The sequence below is a fragment of the Carcharodon carcharias genome, chromosome 8 (assembly GCF_017639515.1).
Source record: "Carcharodon carcharias isolate sCarCar2 chromosome 8, sCarCar2.pri, whole genome shotgun sequence".
Lineage (NCBI taxonomy): Eukaryota > Metazoa > Chordata > Chondrichthyes > Lamniformes > Lamnidae > Carcharodon > Carcharodon carcharias.
In genome coordinates, this window is record NC_054474.1 from 13,825,680 (window position 1) to 13,839,425 (window position 13,746).

General features: G+C 45.7%; 1 protein-coding gene across 2 annotated transcripts in view; it reads left to right on the forward strand.

The window, feature by feature from the left end:
- Positions 1 to 13,746, forward strand: part of ndst1b (N-deacetylase/N-sulfotransferase (heparan glucosaminyl) 1b) — a 434,276-nt gene that overhangs the window by 318,932 nt on the left and 101,598 nt on the right. Inside the window, exon 3 of one of the 2 annotated variants that reach the window (XM_041194511.1) lies at positions 8,634 to 9,967. In XM_041194511.1, coding sequence (XP_041050445.1) covers positions 8,972 to 9,967 — 996 coding nt within the window. In that variant the 5' untranslated portion in view covers positions 8,634 to 8,971. The remainder of the gene's footprint in view (positions 1 to 8,633; positions 9,968 to 13,746) is intronic. The other variant, XM_041194512.1, reaches the window with a different exon arrangement.

Genomic DNA, 13,746 nt, shown 5'->3' on the forward strand with positions numbered 1-13,746 from the left:
GCGTTTGGTCTCTCCAATGTAGAGGAAACCGCATTGGGAGCAGCGAATGCAGTAGACTAAATTGAGGGAAGTGCAAGTGAAATGCTGCTTCACTTGAAAGGAGTGTTTGGGCCCTTGGACAGTGAGGAGAGGTGAAGTAAAGGGGCAGGTGTTGCACCTTCTGCGGTTGCATGGGAAGGTGCTGTGGGAGGGGGTTGAGGTGTAGGGGGTAATGGAGGAGTGGACCAAGGTGTCCCAGAGGGAACAATCCCTGATAGAGATGGAGTTGGAGTTGAAAGCACACGTGTAGTTGCTGCTGAATATATTGTAAATAAACTTAATGTTTATTAAGTTAATAAACTTAATGAAGTGTCTCTATCACTAATAGCACAATTTGGCCGCCCTGCAACAAAACTGTACCTTGGGATGGTTGGTGTACACACCGCGACAGGCAGACAATGCCGAGGGTGACCAGACATCACCGCTCTGACGGTCCCAAGTTTTCATTTCAACGCCCCAGCGCTGCTCGCTGTCGGTGGAGGACGTGCGGTGGGTGGTACAGCTCCAGGTGAAAGTGCTGAGTGGGGGGGGCCGGCCGGGGAGAGAAACAGCTCAGCCTGGCACCGGAGTGAGGCACAATCATGCAGGGTCGCAGACCCCCTTAAACGGGAAGCTCAATATTACTGGCAGCTGCAGGTCCTCGCCTTAGGTGCCACAGGATAGCTGTGCGCCTGCAACCATGCAGCTCCACCGCAGAGCTGCCCAGGAGGGTCAGCCTGGATTGCATTCCCAAATCCCTGAAGCGTGGCGTGGACGCACGGACCTTCAGAAGTGAGAGCGCTGCCAAGTGAATCAGCCGGCTGGCAACAAACACTGAGGTGCAGAAAATTGGCATTCCACACTGCTGTAAAGCTGCCTGATGGTTTAGTTGGTGTGTGCGCTGCCCGTTGGAACAAGGGTGTGTAAAGTGAGAAGATCCAACGTGTGGCCGGCGCTGTGTGCTGGTCAGAATTGGCCTTGAGAAGTTCCTGGGTTGTGGTCTGGCGCTATCAGTCAGGGTTCACAGCCCTCCCTATGCTTGCTGGGAATGTGTGAATGTCAATGAGAGACATGCTGGAGTTTGGACCTGGCAATCCTGCCCCTCCCCCATCATTATCCTGCTGACACTCGGCAATAAGCTCAAACATGAAAAATGAGCAGCTCAGTGACCTTGTGTAGCCAGCACACATCCATGCTTTCTGGGGAAGGAGGGCAGAGATTTGAGGAAAGAAAAAACATTTTTAAAAATATCATAACTTTCTGATCAAATGTCAGAGCTTGTGCGATGCAACTTGTTAAAGTCACACTGATATAACTCCAATGATCGATTCAGTTTTCTAATTTATACTTGTCTTAACTGGCTATCCAGAGAAAGGGGATAGAAAATACAAATCAAAAACAAAAATACCAGGAAAAACTCAGCAGGTCTGGCAGCATCTGCGGAGAGGAGCACAGTTAACGTTTCAAGTCCGAATGACCCTTCAACAGGACATATTGGCAATTGCTATACTGCCTGGCTGTCTGTTACCTTGTGCAGATTAGAAGGGAAGGACTTAAGTCAAACCAATCCTCGAATGCCCACAACAGCTGGCTCAATGAGAGCTCAGTTCATCAATCTGTTATCTTCTGTCAATTAAACTTTTTAATGAACTAATTATCGTCAATTAATTAGTACAGTTTAACTTCTAAATCTGGTAACCATCCCAACCTCTTGCATAGTCTAAAGCAGGGTTGAGCTCCCCCTGACTGCACAGGATTTGACTCCAAAATAACAGTGAGGCTAATGCACTCGCCGCTAATTATGTGTAAATGGTTCAACAACTTCAGGCAAAGTGCAGATGCGCAGTGAGACTCAAATGCCCAAAGGTTCCTGTCCTTGTTTTTCTCTGCTATTAACTTTGTGAATGCAGCATCTCGATATCCGCCTCATCATTGAACTGCACTGAATGGTGTGAAAAGGCTACACTTGTGCAGTGGATACAAACTAAATTTGCCACAGAAAGTTAGCGGTGGTCTGGTGTGAGGTAAGGAGCTTGTCCTGAAGCCATTTATGATCAGCGCATGTTTAACTCACCTGGATTTAGATAAAGGGAGATTTTTAGTCTTCAGCGATTCTTTGAACAATGTGCCAAGGGCTCATTATTGTAAATCTCTCTGGCGCTGATAATGAACTATTACAAGTGGAGTCTCATTCCGTCAGGTATTAATTGTCATTGGAGATTGTTGAACAGGCCAAGTTTATCATTTAAAGAAAACGTTTTTATTTCTGTCCCTTTTGTTTCTCTTGCTCTTTCTCACTCCAATCTTTCTTTTTCTCTCTCTTTGGGTTAAACTTTCCAAGAAAGTCAGGGGGGTCAGGATTGAAGATGGGCAGGTTCACAATTTGCTGTTGCCAGCTGTTGTGTCAGTGTGATGCCACCCTGGTCTTCAAACAGATCGTGAACGCAAATGGAAGATAGCCAATTTAGATCATATTAATGTAATTAGGGAGCCTATTAACACCCAGTTAATAGCTTCTTCATTACATTAATATGATCTAAATTGGCTATCTGCAGCTTGCAGACAGCCTAGATCAACCTGGAACATAAAAGCAAAATACTGCGGATGCTGGAAACCTGAAAGAAAAACAAAAAATTGCTGGAAAAATCCGGACTCGAAACGTTAACTCTTGTCTTTCTTTCCACAGAGGCTGTCAGACCTGCTGAGTTTTTCCAGCAATTTTTGTTTTTGTTTCGACCTGGAAGACGTCCAGGCCCCCCCACTGAGCGACACCCTCCCCGCGCTCTTAATGGCCACCGGACCCAGAGCTGCAGCCACTGGCCATCCCGTGAAGGGGTTGTCACTCCAAGATCACAGGCAAGCAGCTGTGGCCATTTTACAAACAAAAAAGACTTACTTGGCCTTCTCCCTCCCTGTTCAGATCAACAGCTTCCACCTCAGTGGGTGGGGCTGCCAATCTGTGAGTACTCGGGGCTGGGGGGAGTGGGAGGTCCCATTGGCTCACAAGCCTTAGGATCCTGTCTGCTGTCCGTGATTGGACAGCAAACCCACCCCCTGGACTTTAATTGGCCATTCCTTTAAAATTTGTGGTGCAGGGTCAGGAGCCAGAGCTGGTCCTTACATCAGGTTCCCACCACAAAATGAAAATTCAGTCCTTTACGTTTCTTTCTGCATCTGATTTGACATTGAGTTCCCCCATTCTACTTCACACCTCCTACTCAAAGGCAGAGCTGTTTATTTTTCACAACCTTTCAACGTGCTTGATTAAGGAGATGCATAGCTGCTCACCCTGTTCGCTGAAGTCCCTGAGGGTTTTTCTCATTGCCCTGTTCAACGCTTTCAGAAAACTGTCAAGCAAAACACTTAAAAACCTCAACTTGCAGAGTTGAGCCTAAGTAGCGACAGACACTATTAGATGCCCAGCTACAGCAAATTATGGCCCTTTGTCTCAATGCACTTCTGAGCACAGCTACAGAGAAGTGTCTGTCTTGAGAGCTGCCTGTTTTCCTAGCAGTGTTGATTTGAGCTTGAGGGACGAGGTTTGGTCTCTTCTATGACCGGTACATATCTCTTATTTAACATACAAATTGGGGGAGATGGTGGCATAATGGTAATATCACTCCGCTAGTAATCCAGAGACTCAGGCATATGTTCCAGAGACATGCGTGCAAATCCCAATTTAAATTCAATAAATCTGGAATTGAAAGCTATTCTCAGTAATGGTGGCCATGAAACTATCATCAATTGTTGTGAAAACCCCGTCTGGTTTATTAATGCCCCTTTAGGGAAGGAAATCTGCTGTCCTTAACCTGGTCTGGCCTACATGTGACTCCAGACCCACAGCAATGTGGTTGACTCTTAAATGCCCTTTGAAGGATGAACAAAAACTCACCTCTGTTTCCATCACACCTTCCCACCACTGTTCAAACCTAGCCCCATGCCTTTATAACATCGTGTCCCGGTTCACAAGGGAAGCAGATGCACAGGACCTGCAAGTTCCCCTACAAGTCGCATAATCTGGAATTATAATCACCATTCCTTCACTGTCGCTGAGTCAAAATCCTGGAACTCCCTCCCTAACGGCACTGTGGATTTACCTACATCACGTGAACTGCAGCGGCTCAAGAAGACAACTCCTCGCCACATTCTCTAGGGACAATTGGGGATGGGCAACGAATGCTGATCTTACCATTGATGCTCACATCCCAAAGAAATACTCCCAATAATGCTCTGACTGCCATGTCCAGTATCTTCACTGCCCAAAGCCCTACCATAACCCATGTCCTCACCAAGCACCATGGGCTTTTGTGCCCAGTGAATTGATTTTAAGAACTTTTGTTTAGAATATTACTAGAAAGAGAGACACGTTGCCATCTTTTCTCATCAGGCTAAACACAAGAATGTTTGACGTTTGTCAATCGGAACAATTTATATACTAAAATAGAAATAAAATACCGTGGATGTTGGAAATCTGAAATAAAAATGCTAGAAGAACTCAGCACGTTGGGCAGTGTTGGTGGGGAGAGAAACAGAGTTAACGTTCCGAGTCCAATATGCCAATATTTCCCCATTGCTTTCTCCATGGCAACACCTCTCAGTCAATCAAGTCGACTTACCAATCCTTTTCCTCTATAGTATAGATTGTTGTGATTGTTTAAAATTTGGCATTCTTGTGTTTGTCCTGATGAGTGCAAGATGAAAAGCTTCAGTAACTTGTCTCTCTTTTCAATAATATTTAAGCTCTGTATGACCAGTGTTTTGTTCCAAATCCCTCTATGTCCTCACTCCAGTTATTTTGCAAGCGTACACTCAGCAAGCACCCTCTCCTCTCTCTCCATCTGTGGCATTCTGTCCGCTGTTATGCCCCTACACTCTGGGAACTCCCTAAATCCTCCCTACCCTGCTTTTAAAAGCTTTCTAAAAGTCCCTCTGATCAAACTCTGTCCTTCGACAGCACCTTCCAAAGCCGCGACCTCTACCATCTAGCAGGACAAGGGCAGCAGACAGATGGAACACCACCCCTGGAAGTTCCCCTCCAAGTCGCTCACCATCCTGACTTGGAAATATATCGGCCGTTCCTTCACTGTCGCTGGGTCAAAATCCTGGAACTCCCTCCCTAACAGCACTGTGGGTGTACCTACACCACATGGACTGCAGCGGTTCAAGAAGGCAGCTCACCACTACCTTCTCAAGGGCAACTAGGGATGGGTAACAAATGTTGGCCCAGCCGATGACGCTCATGTCCCATTAAACAATAAAAGAAAACATACCTTCAGTGATATCCCCACTTTCTTTTAATCCGTCTGTTCCACAAAGTAATTTGAAAGTTTTATTTTAAGAATTGTGGAGCAAATGAGAAACCTTGATAACTGCACCACAAATTTAAATTTCTGCCACTTAAAGCATCCAACACAGTCGCTTGCCTCTCAGCAAAATTAATTTTGCATGGAAGTGCTGATAGCTTTGGGTTATGCAAAATATTAATTGTGGGAAGGTTTCTGGATTTACAGGATTTGTGCCTAATGCTTAAACGTTGGGATGCAGAGGACCAGGGATGCTGGTGGGTTTTTTTTTTGCTTTGCCACTCATGAGAATGGAGTGGAAAGATTTATTAGCGAAATCACAAATGCGTTGTTTGCGCGTGTGTTTGCGATTCCACAACGCAGGACGGAATCTTATCCTGTCGAAAGCACAGGATGGAGAGCCTGGACCGCTCACCCACTGCAGAGTGTTTTCCCTGCAAAAATGTCCTTTGAAATATAACAGACTTGATTATCCTCAGGGAGGATAAGAAATCTGCATTTTCCAGTGGCAGCATGTGCTGTGTCAGCTGAAGAGGTAATATCAGAGCTGGAGCTAACCAGCTTTCCTGGGAAGGAATTAACACTCTTTATGTCGTCTGCAGATGCTTCTAATCATTTCACTGACAGTGCCGCAGCTCCCTCATTCATCTTAAATTATTATTGCGCATTTATCCCTCCAGACTAAAGTTCAGTTTATTAACTCAGGATTGTCTTAATTGGCGTCAGAGGCTAGTTCGGCCAGTTAAATAAGTAAAAGCAAAAAAACTGCGGATGCTGGAAATCCAAAACAGAAACAGAAATACCTGGAAAAACTAGTTCTGTTGAAGGGTCACGAGGACTCGAAACGTCAACTGTGCTCTTCTCCGCCGATGCTGCCAGACCTGCTGAGTTCTTCCAGGTACTTCTGTTTCTGATTTTGTTTCAGTTAAGTGAGTGTTTCCCCCTGGCACTGGAGCCAATGCAAGACAGGGGTTCGGCTTGTCTGCTCCGTCCGTTTAAGCCTCCCTCTGGGAAGGAGTTATATTAAAGGGAATGGTGGAGTGATGGTCCGAGAGATGCATCGTTCTGCAGCCCACAGCAATCCTGAAAGCACCTTCCTTGCTGCTCTCGTCGCGACCTAGCCAGGTGATTGGAACCAGCCCAGGAGATGACGTGGACCTAGATTTACCTGTAAGGACACTTAACCATCTACAGTCTCTGCACCAGTTAGGAACAGGCCCGAATTCCTCTTGGATCGGCACCTGGCCACCACACCAGATGGGGATGTATCCTGGAGGCTCATCACTCACTGGGGGAATGAAGAACTGCCAATGTATTCGCACTCTCACTCAGTTTAAACCCATGTCATGTGATCTTCCCCACTTGATTAGACTGGGATAACCCACCAACGGGGACTCCAACTAATCCTTTAATTGTTTTATAGGCCTCTATCAGATCAACTCTAAATCTACACCGCTCTGAAGGACATAAACCAAGTTTCTTGAGGTTATCCAAGTAGCTGAGGTTCTTTAAGCTAGGGATCATTCTTGTATTTCTCCTCTGCGCCATTAACAAGGAGACTCTATCACCCAGTGTGTCAGGGGACCTAAATTGCAGAGGCACAGGATTCCAGAGGCAGGCTGACCAGCAACCTGTAGAAGTGTCAAATGTTGTCCTTTCCATTTATACTAAATGGTTCTATTATCACAACCCAATACCTTGTTCATTTTAGCTACAGTTTCTCTGCATTGGTTATGGACCTTCAGTGAGACCCTCCTTCTCTCCAGACCTTATTGTGATTGTAAATGACACATATATTCTCTGTTGCCTGTATGTTTATCTGTAGGAAGTGCCACTTGCCAAGGTGTAGCCTACTTCCCTGAGCACAGCGAAACCTTTTTTGGATTTGCCTGTGCTCCTCCACTCTCTTAATATCCTTGAACAGATTTTGCTGTCATCTGTGAGCAAACATACCATATCCCAAAAACTACCGCCCAGATAAAGATTGTGAAGAATAGTGTAACCGAGGACTGATCCCTGGGTTTTTTTTTGGGGGGGGGGGGGGGGGGGTGGAGGGGCAGGGGGACCCCGCTAGCAATACAATATATGATTACTGCCTCCGAATGATACACAGAAGCAAAGTTAGAATTTGCTTTTGGTCAAGTTGTTTAATAAATAGAGCTTTTTAAACGTGTTTAACAGTTTGCTCTGCTCTGTTCTAAATATGTCAGTAACCGAGAAAGCTTACATGATTAATTCTGTGGTGCGGACAGATCTGTTAGAGTGAAATAAGTGGGGCGGAAGAACAGAGCTGCACAGAATACAATGACCTAATTAAAAAACAGACCCACATTACACTGTACATTAGCTGCCCTGTACACTGTATATATTTGAAAACAAAAATAGCTCTTCGAAGGGAAATGAGTTAACTCCTTGGTTTAAATGGGTCACTTTTTTTTTAAACAAACCGCTGTGCATCCCAATAATAATGAGATTTGGCTCCCACACGGAGGACTGTCTGGACTGGCTCAGACTTGCTGGCAATGCCTCCCATTGACACCTGGGTGAGGTACTTACTGAGCAGATGTAGAATCAAACCACAAACAATTAACACTTTGATAATGGATGAAGGGAATGATTGGGAGTGAGAATTCTCACTTCCTCAGCATCGTTATCAAGAAATGTAAATGCCTGTCCTCCTTTTGTGTATCTACAAAGAAATAAACAGGATGTTTATTCTTTAACTGGAAAACCCCTTGTCAAAAACATTAACCTAAACCGTGCAAAACGTGAAGTACTGTGGAGGCTGGAAACCCAAATTGTGATTGACTGATATTTGAGCATTGCTGAAAAAAGAGACACGTCGAAGCTTTTTGTCCTGCACTCGTCAGGACACTTCACAAGAGTTCCAATATAAGGGGAAAACAATGATTTATCCTGTACGTGAAGAGAGTGCTGACTGGTTGGTGAGTGGACTGTGATTGGTAGCGGTGTCGCCATGAAAAACACTGAATTAACTTCCAAGCATTGTTTGTAATTTAAGCCAGGCAGTTTGACCCTAATTGGTCAAGGCATTGCCCTGAGGAATGAGTCAGCGAATGGCTGTCACTTCTTTTTTTAGCTGAAACAGGCGCAATATGTGTCTTTCTGTCTGCAAAGGACAGGGTCCTGTGTATTAATATGGGTAGTTTCCAGTACTTGGAAACCCACCACACTGCGAGCCCAACTGATTGTCTTAAATTGGTTGCTTTTTTCAGCAATATTTAAGTTCTGTACCAACAAATGACTGGCCGGTATTTGGTGTGACTGAGTGTTGTCTTCCTTCGTTTCCAGGGTGACCGTTTTCATTTCTTTCAGCTGTGAAATATCTCATCGATGGTTGAGATTTGGAACTCCACCCGTGGTTCACCCTCAGCCGAGAGGGTCCAGCTTCAGGCTCGATGGGCGCAGCTGAACGTTCGACCTGAAGGGGCGGCGGGAGCAGGCACTCGCGCACTTCAGCTCCGTGGCAACCTGAGGAAACCTTGTGCTCCTGGCTTTGAGTGACCATCAATGATTTGCAATGGTGACATGAAACGCAAGAAAGGGCAAGAGGGAAGATTTTTATTTTCTTAAGGCAAAAAAAAACAATTGCACTGTTTTAAATCTAAGAGTAGGGAGGGGCATAAAGCATGAATTTGCTGAACAGGTTGCGCCGAGTGTTTCGACAGCTTACACTGCAGGGCGTGCTGCTGTTGCTCTTTGCCTTCTGTATGTTGACTGTGTTTATTTCAGCCTATTACCTGTACATTGGCACTAAGCAAGAAACTGAGCCTTCAAGCGAAGTACAACATCCAGATTGTGATGATTCCCGAGTCACTCCATCCAGGCTGTTCCCAACGAAACCCATGAAGTCTGTGGATGTCTCTCGGACTGACCCTGTAGTATTGGTCTTTGTTGAAAGCATGTACACCCAGCTGGGTCAGGAGATCGTGGCGATTCTGGAGTCCAGCCGGTTCAAGTACCACACAGAAATCGCTCCAGGCAAGGGCGATATGCCCACCTTAACAGACGAGGACCGAGGCCGCTTTATCCTCGTTATATATGAGAACATTTTAAAGTACGTGAACCTGGATGCTTGGAATAGGGAGCTGTTGGATAAATATTGCATCGAGTACAGCGTTGGGATAATTGGGTTCTTCAAGGCGAATGAAAATAGCTTGCTAAGCGCCCAACTGAAAGGCTTCCCCCTGTACCTCCATTCTAACCTGGGCCTCAAAGACTGCAGCATAAACCCTAAGTCACCGCTTCTCTACATCACAAAAGCAAAGGAGATAGAGAAGGGCTTCCTGCCGGGAGATGACTGGACGGTTTTCCAGTCTAACCATTCAACTTACGAACCTGTCCTGCTCGCCAAGACTAAGTCTGCTGAGAATATCCCTCACATGGAGGTGGATGCTGCTCTCCACACGACAGTGGTCCAGGACTTGGGGCTCCACGATGGCATCCAGCGAGTGCTGTTCGGAAACAACATGAACTTTTGGCTCCACAAGCTTGTCTTTGTGGACGCTGTCTCATTTCTAACCGGAAAGAGACTTTCTCTCTCGTTGGACAGGTACATTTTGGTGGACATCGATGACATCTTTGTTGGGAAGGAGGGGACCAGGATGAAAGCGGAGGATGTGAAGGTGAGCACTTGTTTTATTACAAATTAAACCCACAAAGGTTTGATCAGCTTCCTGGCAACGGTTCAAGCCCATATATCACGATGCATTGAGGCCTGGGATGATGCTTTCTGACCTTTCACCTCTGGATTTTGGGTTCCAACCTGGCTCGGAATGATAGAACTAAATCCTTTCTGCTGACCTAAGGGTCTTTGGAGAAACATCACAAAATCTCAACCCAGTTTCTGGAAGACGTTGAGCCAAAGGCACAAAACTGCCTCAGATTTGAACTAAATTGGTAATCTTGCTCAGGCGATAGCTCTTGAGTGTTTGATGCTATCCCTAAGGGGAGGAATTTTAACACCCCGCCCCCCCCCCCACCACCCCCCCCAAAAAAAAATAAACAGATGTGTTTGGGTTAGCTGAGATGTAAAAATTAGAAAATTTCAATCCGTCCACCTGGAGTTTGAACAGAGTCGGGGACAACAGGTCAGTTACCAACCTCTTCCGCGGAGGTGAGCTGGTCATTTAAATATTATAATGATGCCGTGTGCCTCCAATTTAACCCATTTCCCAGGATGACCAGGTTTCCTGGCAGCTAAAGGGAGATGAGGACTACCTGTAGCCCAGAGTGAACACAGTTAAACACAGCTCAGCGGTGACCCGGCTAATGCGTGATCCAAGTTTGGAATCTGTGCATCAAATCAGACGGTATGGCTGTTTGATGTCAAGTCTGACTGGTTGGGAAGTTCCTGGCACCCACGCACACCACATGCCTGCGCAGGTGCCTTTCCACCTTGCGGCACTGCCTGGGAAGTGTTGCACGCCTCACTCAGAGGGCTCCCACAGCAACAGAAACCTCAGCCATACTAAGTAGCCCAATTACAAGGTCATAGAATGTACAGCACAGAAACAGGCCATTCAGCCCAAATGGCCCTGGAGAGGGTCCAGAGGAGGTTCACAAGAACGATCCCAGGAATGAAAGGCTTTACATATGAGGAACGTTTGAGGACTCTGGGTCTATACTCGATGGAGTTTAGAAGGATGAGGGGGGATCTGATTGAAACTTACAGAATACTGAAAGGCCTGGATAGAGTGGACGTGGGGAAACTGTTTCCATTAGTAGGAGAGACTAGGACCCGAGGGCACAGCCTCAGAGTATAGGGAAGACCTTTTAGAACAGAGATGAGGAGAAACTTCTTTAGCCAGAGAGTGTTGAATCTATGGAATTCATTGCCACAGAAGGCTGTAGAGGCCAGGTCATTGAGTGTATTTAAGACCGAGATAGATAGGTTCTTGATTGGTAAGGGGATCAAAGGTTACAGGGAGAAGGCGGGAGAATGGGGTTGAGAAACTTATCAGCCATGATTGAATGGTGGAGCAGACTTGATGGGCCGAATGGCCTAATTTCTGCTCCCATGTCTTATGGTCTTATCAATGCCAGAGTTTATGCTCCACACGGACCTCCTTCAAAGTGTTTTCCACCCCAATAAATATTGGCACCATGTTGTAAATAGGCAAATATTCTATTTATCCATACTAACACCAGTAGATTCGGCAGCTGAGGGGGTGGTGGCAAGACATCCTAGCCCAATATATTTTAAAATTAATATAGAGGCAGTGAAGAAAGTGCAAAAAAGATTCATAAGGATAGTCCCAGGAGTGAAAGGATAAACTTATCAGGAAAGGCTGAACAGGCTGGGGCTCTCTTCTCAAGAAAAGAGAAGTCTGAGAGGTGACCTGCACGAGATCTTTAAGGTTTTTTAAAGACTCTGACAAGATAAGGTTAGAGAAAACGTTTCTACTTGTGGGGATGTCACAAACTAGAGAATATTGCTGAGAAAAGACATTTTGTCGAAGCTTTTCGTCTTGCACTCATCAGGACAACCACAAGAATACCAACGTCAGGGGAAGCAACAACTTTATACTGTGTGAGAAGAGAGTTCTGATTGGTTGGCAAGTAGAGGTGTTGTCATGGGGAATGTATCAGTTAATGTTGACTGACAGTCAACTGCCATTAACTGGTGCATTTTCCTTGGCAATGCCTCTACCAATCAGAGTCCACTTGCCAACCAATCAGCACTCTCCTCTCATACAAGTTGTTGTTTCCCCTGACATTGGTATTCTTACATTGTCCTGATGAGTGCAAGACGGAAAGTTTCGACAAAATGTCTTTTTCTCAGCAATACTTAAGTTCTGTACTACCAAACAACTATAAGCTAGAAATTATAAATCAAATGTCATCACTAATAGATTTAATCGGGAATTCAGAGCAAACTCCTTTACCCCAGACAGAGATTGAGGTGAGTAACATAGATACATGTAAGAGAAAGTTAGATAAGCAATTGAGGGAGAAAGATTATGCTGAACGGGAGTGATGAGATAGAGATGGGATGAGGCTTGTGTGGAGCATAAACCCCAGAATCTATCTTTTGGGCTGAATGGTCTGTTTCTGTGCTGTACATTCTATCGCCAAGTAATTGGGCTCCATAGCACGGTCACAGCGTCAAAATGTGGTGGGGATGCCGAGCAATCTTAGGAAGCTGTGCTGAGAATTTTGAAGTCTGGAAGTTGCTCGTGATCTTGGTGTACGTGAGGTAAAAGTACTCTCCGGTTCCTTCCCAGGGGTATGGGGAGAAAGCGGGAGTTTGGTGTTGAGATAGAGGATCAGCCATGATCATATTGAATGGTGGAGCAGGCTCGAAGGGCCAAATGACCTACTCCTGCTCCTAGTTTTTATGTTTCTATGTTGCGCTGCAAGTAAAAATTACCGGAGACGAGCAGTATGCTTCTGTGACGCTGTGAATTGGACATAAGGGTTATGGGCTATGGGCTATGGACTAAGGACAGTAGGACCAATTGGATAGACCTTTCATAGAGCTGGCCCAGGCACAATGGACCTCCTTCTGTGCCAATAATTTAATCGATAGCAGAGCGTGGGAATGCTTTGTATGGTTACCAGGGTCTGTATTTTCCCACGGTTGTTGGGAGCCCAACTTTGGAACCATTTCCGGGTCCTGACCCCGGACATTGCAATACCACATCTCCTGGCTTAATTTTACGAGAGGCAACCAATCAGTAGCAGTGGGCTGACACATGGGCATGGGGCAGCCAACCAGAGGGGCCAAAGGGATGGCAGGCCGGCTGCCACACTGAGAAAGATGAGTGCCACTCAGGCAGATAGAGAGCGAGAGGGCACCGTAAGATAGAAACAGTCACCTAATGGTAGAAACACAATCCTGTAAATAGCGGGCAGAACCATTTCAGGGATCAGTCCACGGGCAATGCCTCCAAATGATGGCATTTGCCTGCAGGTGTGCTGCATAAGACCCTTCTGCCCCCTTAAACATGACTCTGCGAACTTAGATGATAGTGCTCCGAGCTCCTGCTCTGTTCTCACACCTGTTGTGTATTTTATCAATTTGATTTGCCCCGAAACAATGCAGAGATGATAATGGTTTCTAAAGGAGCAGGAACATTATTGACAAATTTTTATACAATGCTTTTAAAAAGTCTACACCATGCTTCAGTTCTTAACTTCTAGTAGCACCTGTGTGTCTGCTTACTTTTCCTCTGAGTAATCGCCCAGGCTTAACTAATCAAGCACAGTGAGCATAAATCAGTTACCAGACTCATATAATCAAAAAAACAGAACAATTAAAGACCACATCTCCCAGTGAGGAGATGGGCTGCAGATACAGCGAGGGTCCCGTTTGCCTTCTGCAAACTGTCATCCTGCTATGGAATCGCCAGTTAATTGCCATAGAGATCAAGGCTGATGATCCAGTGCAGTACCAAGGGAG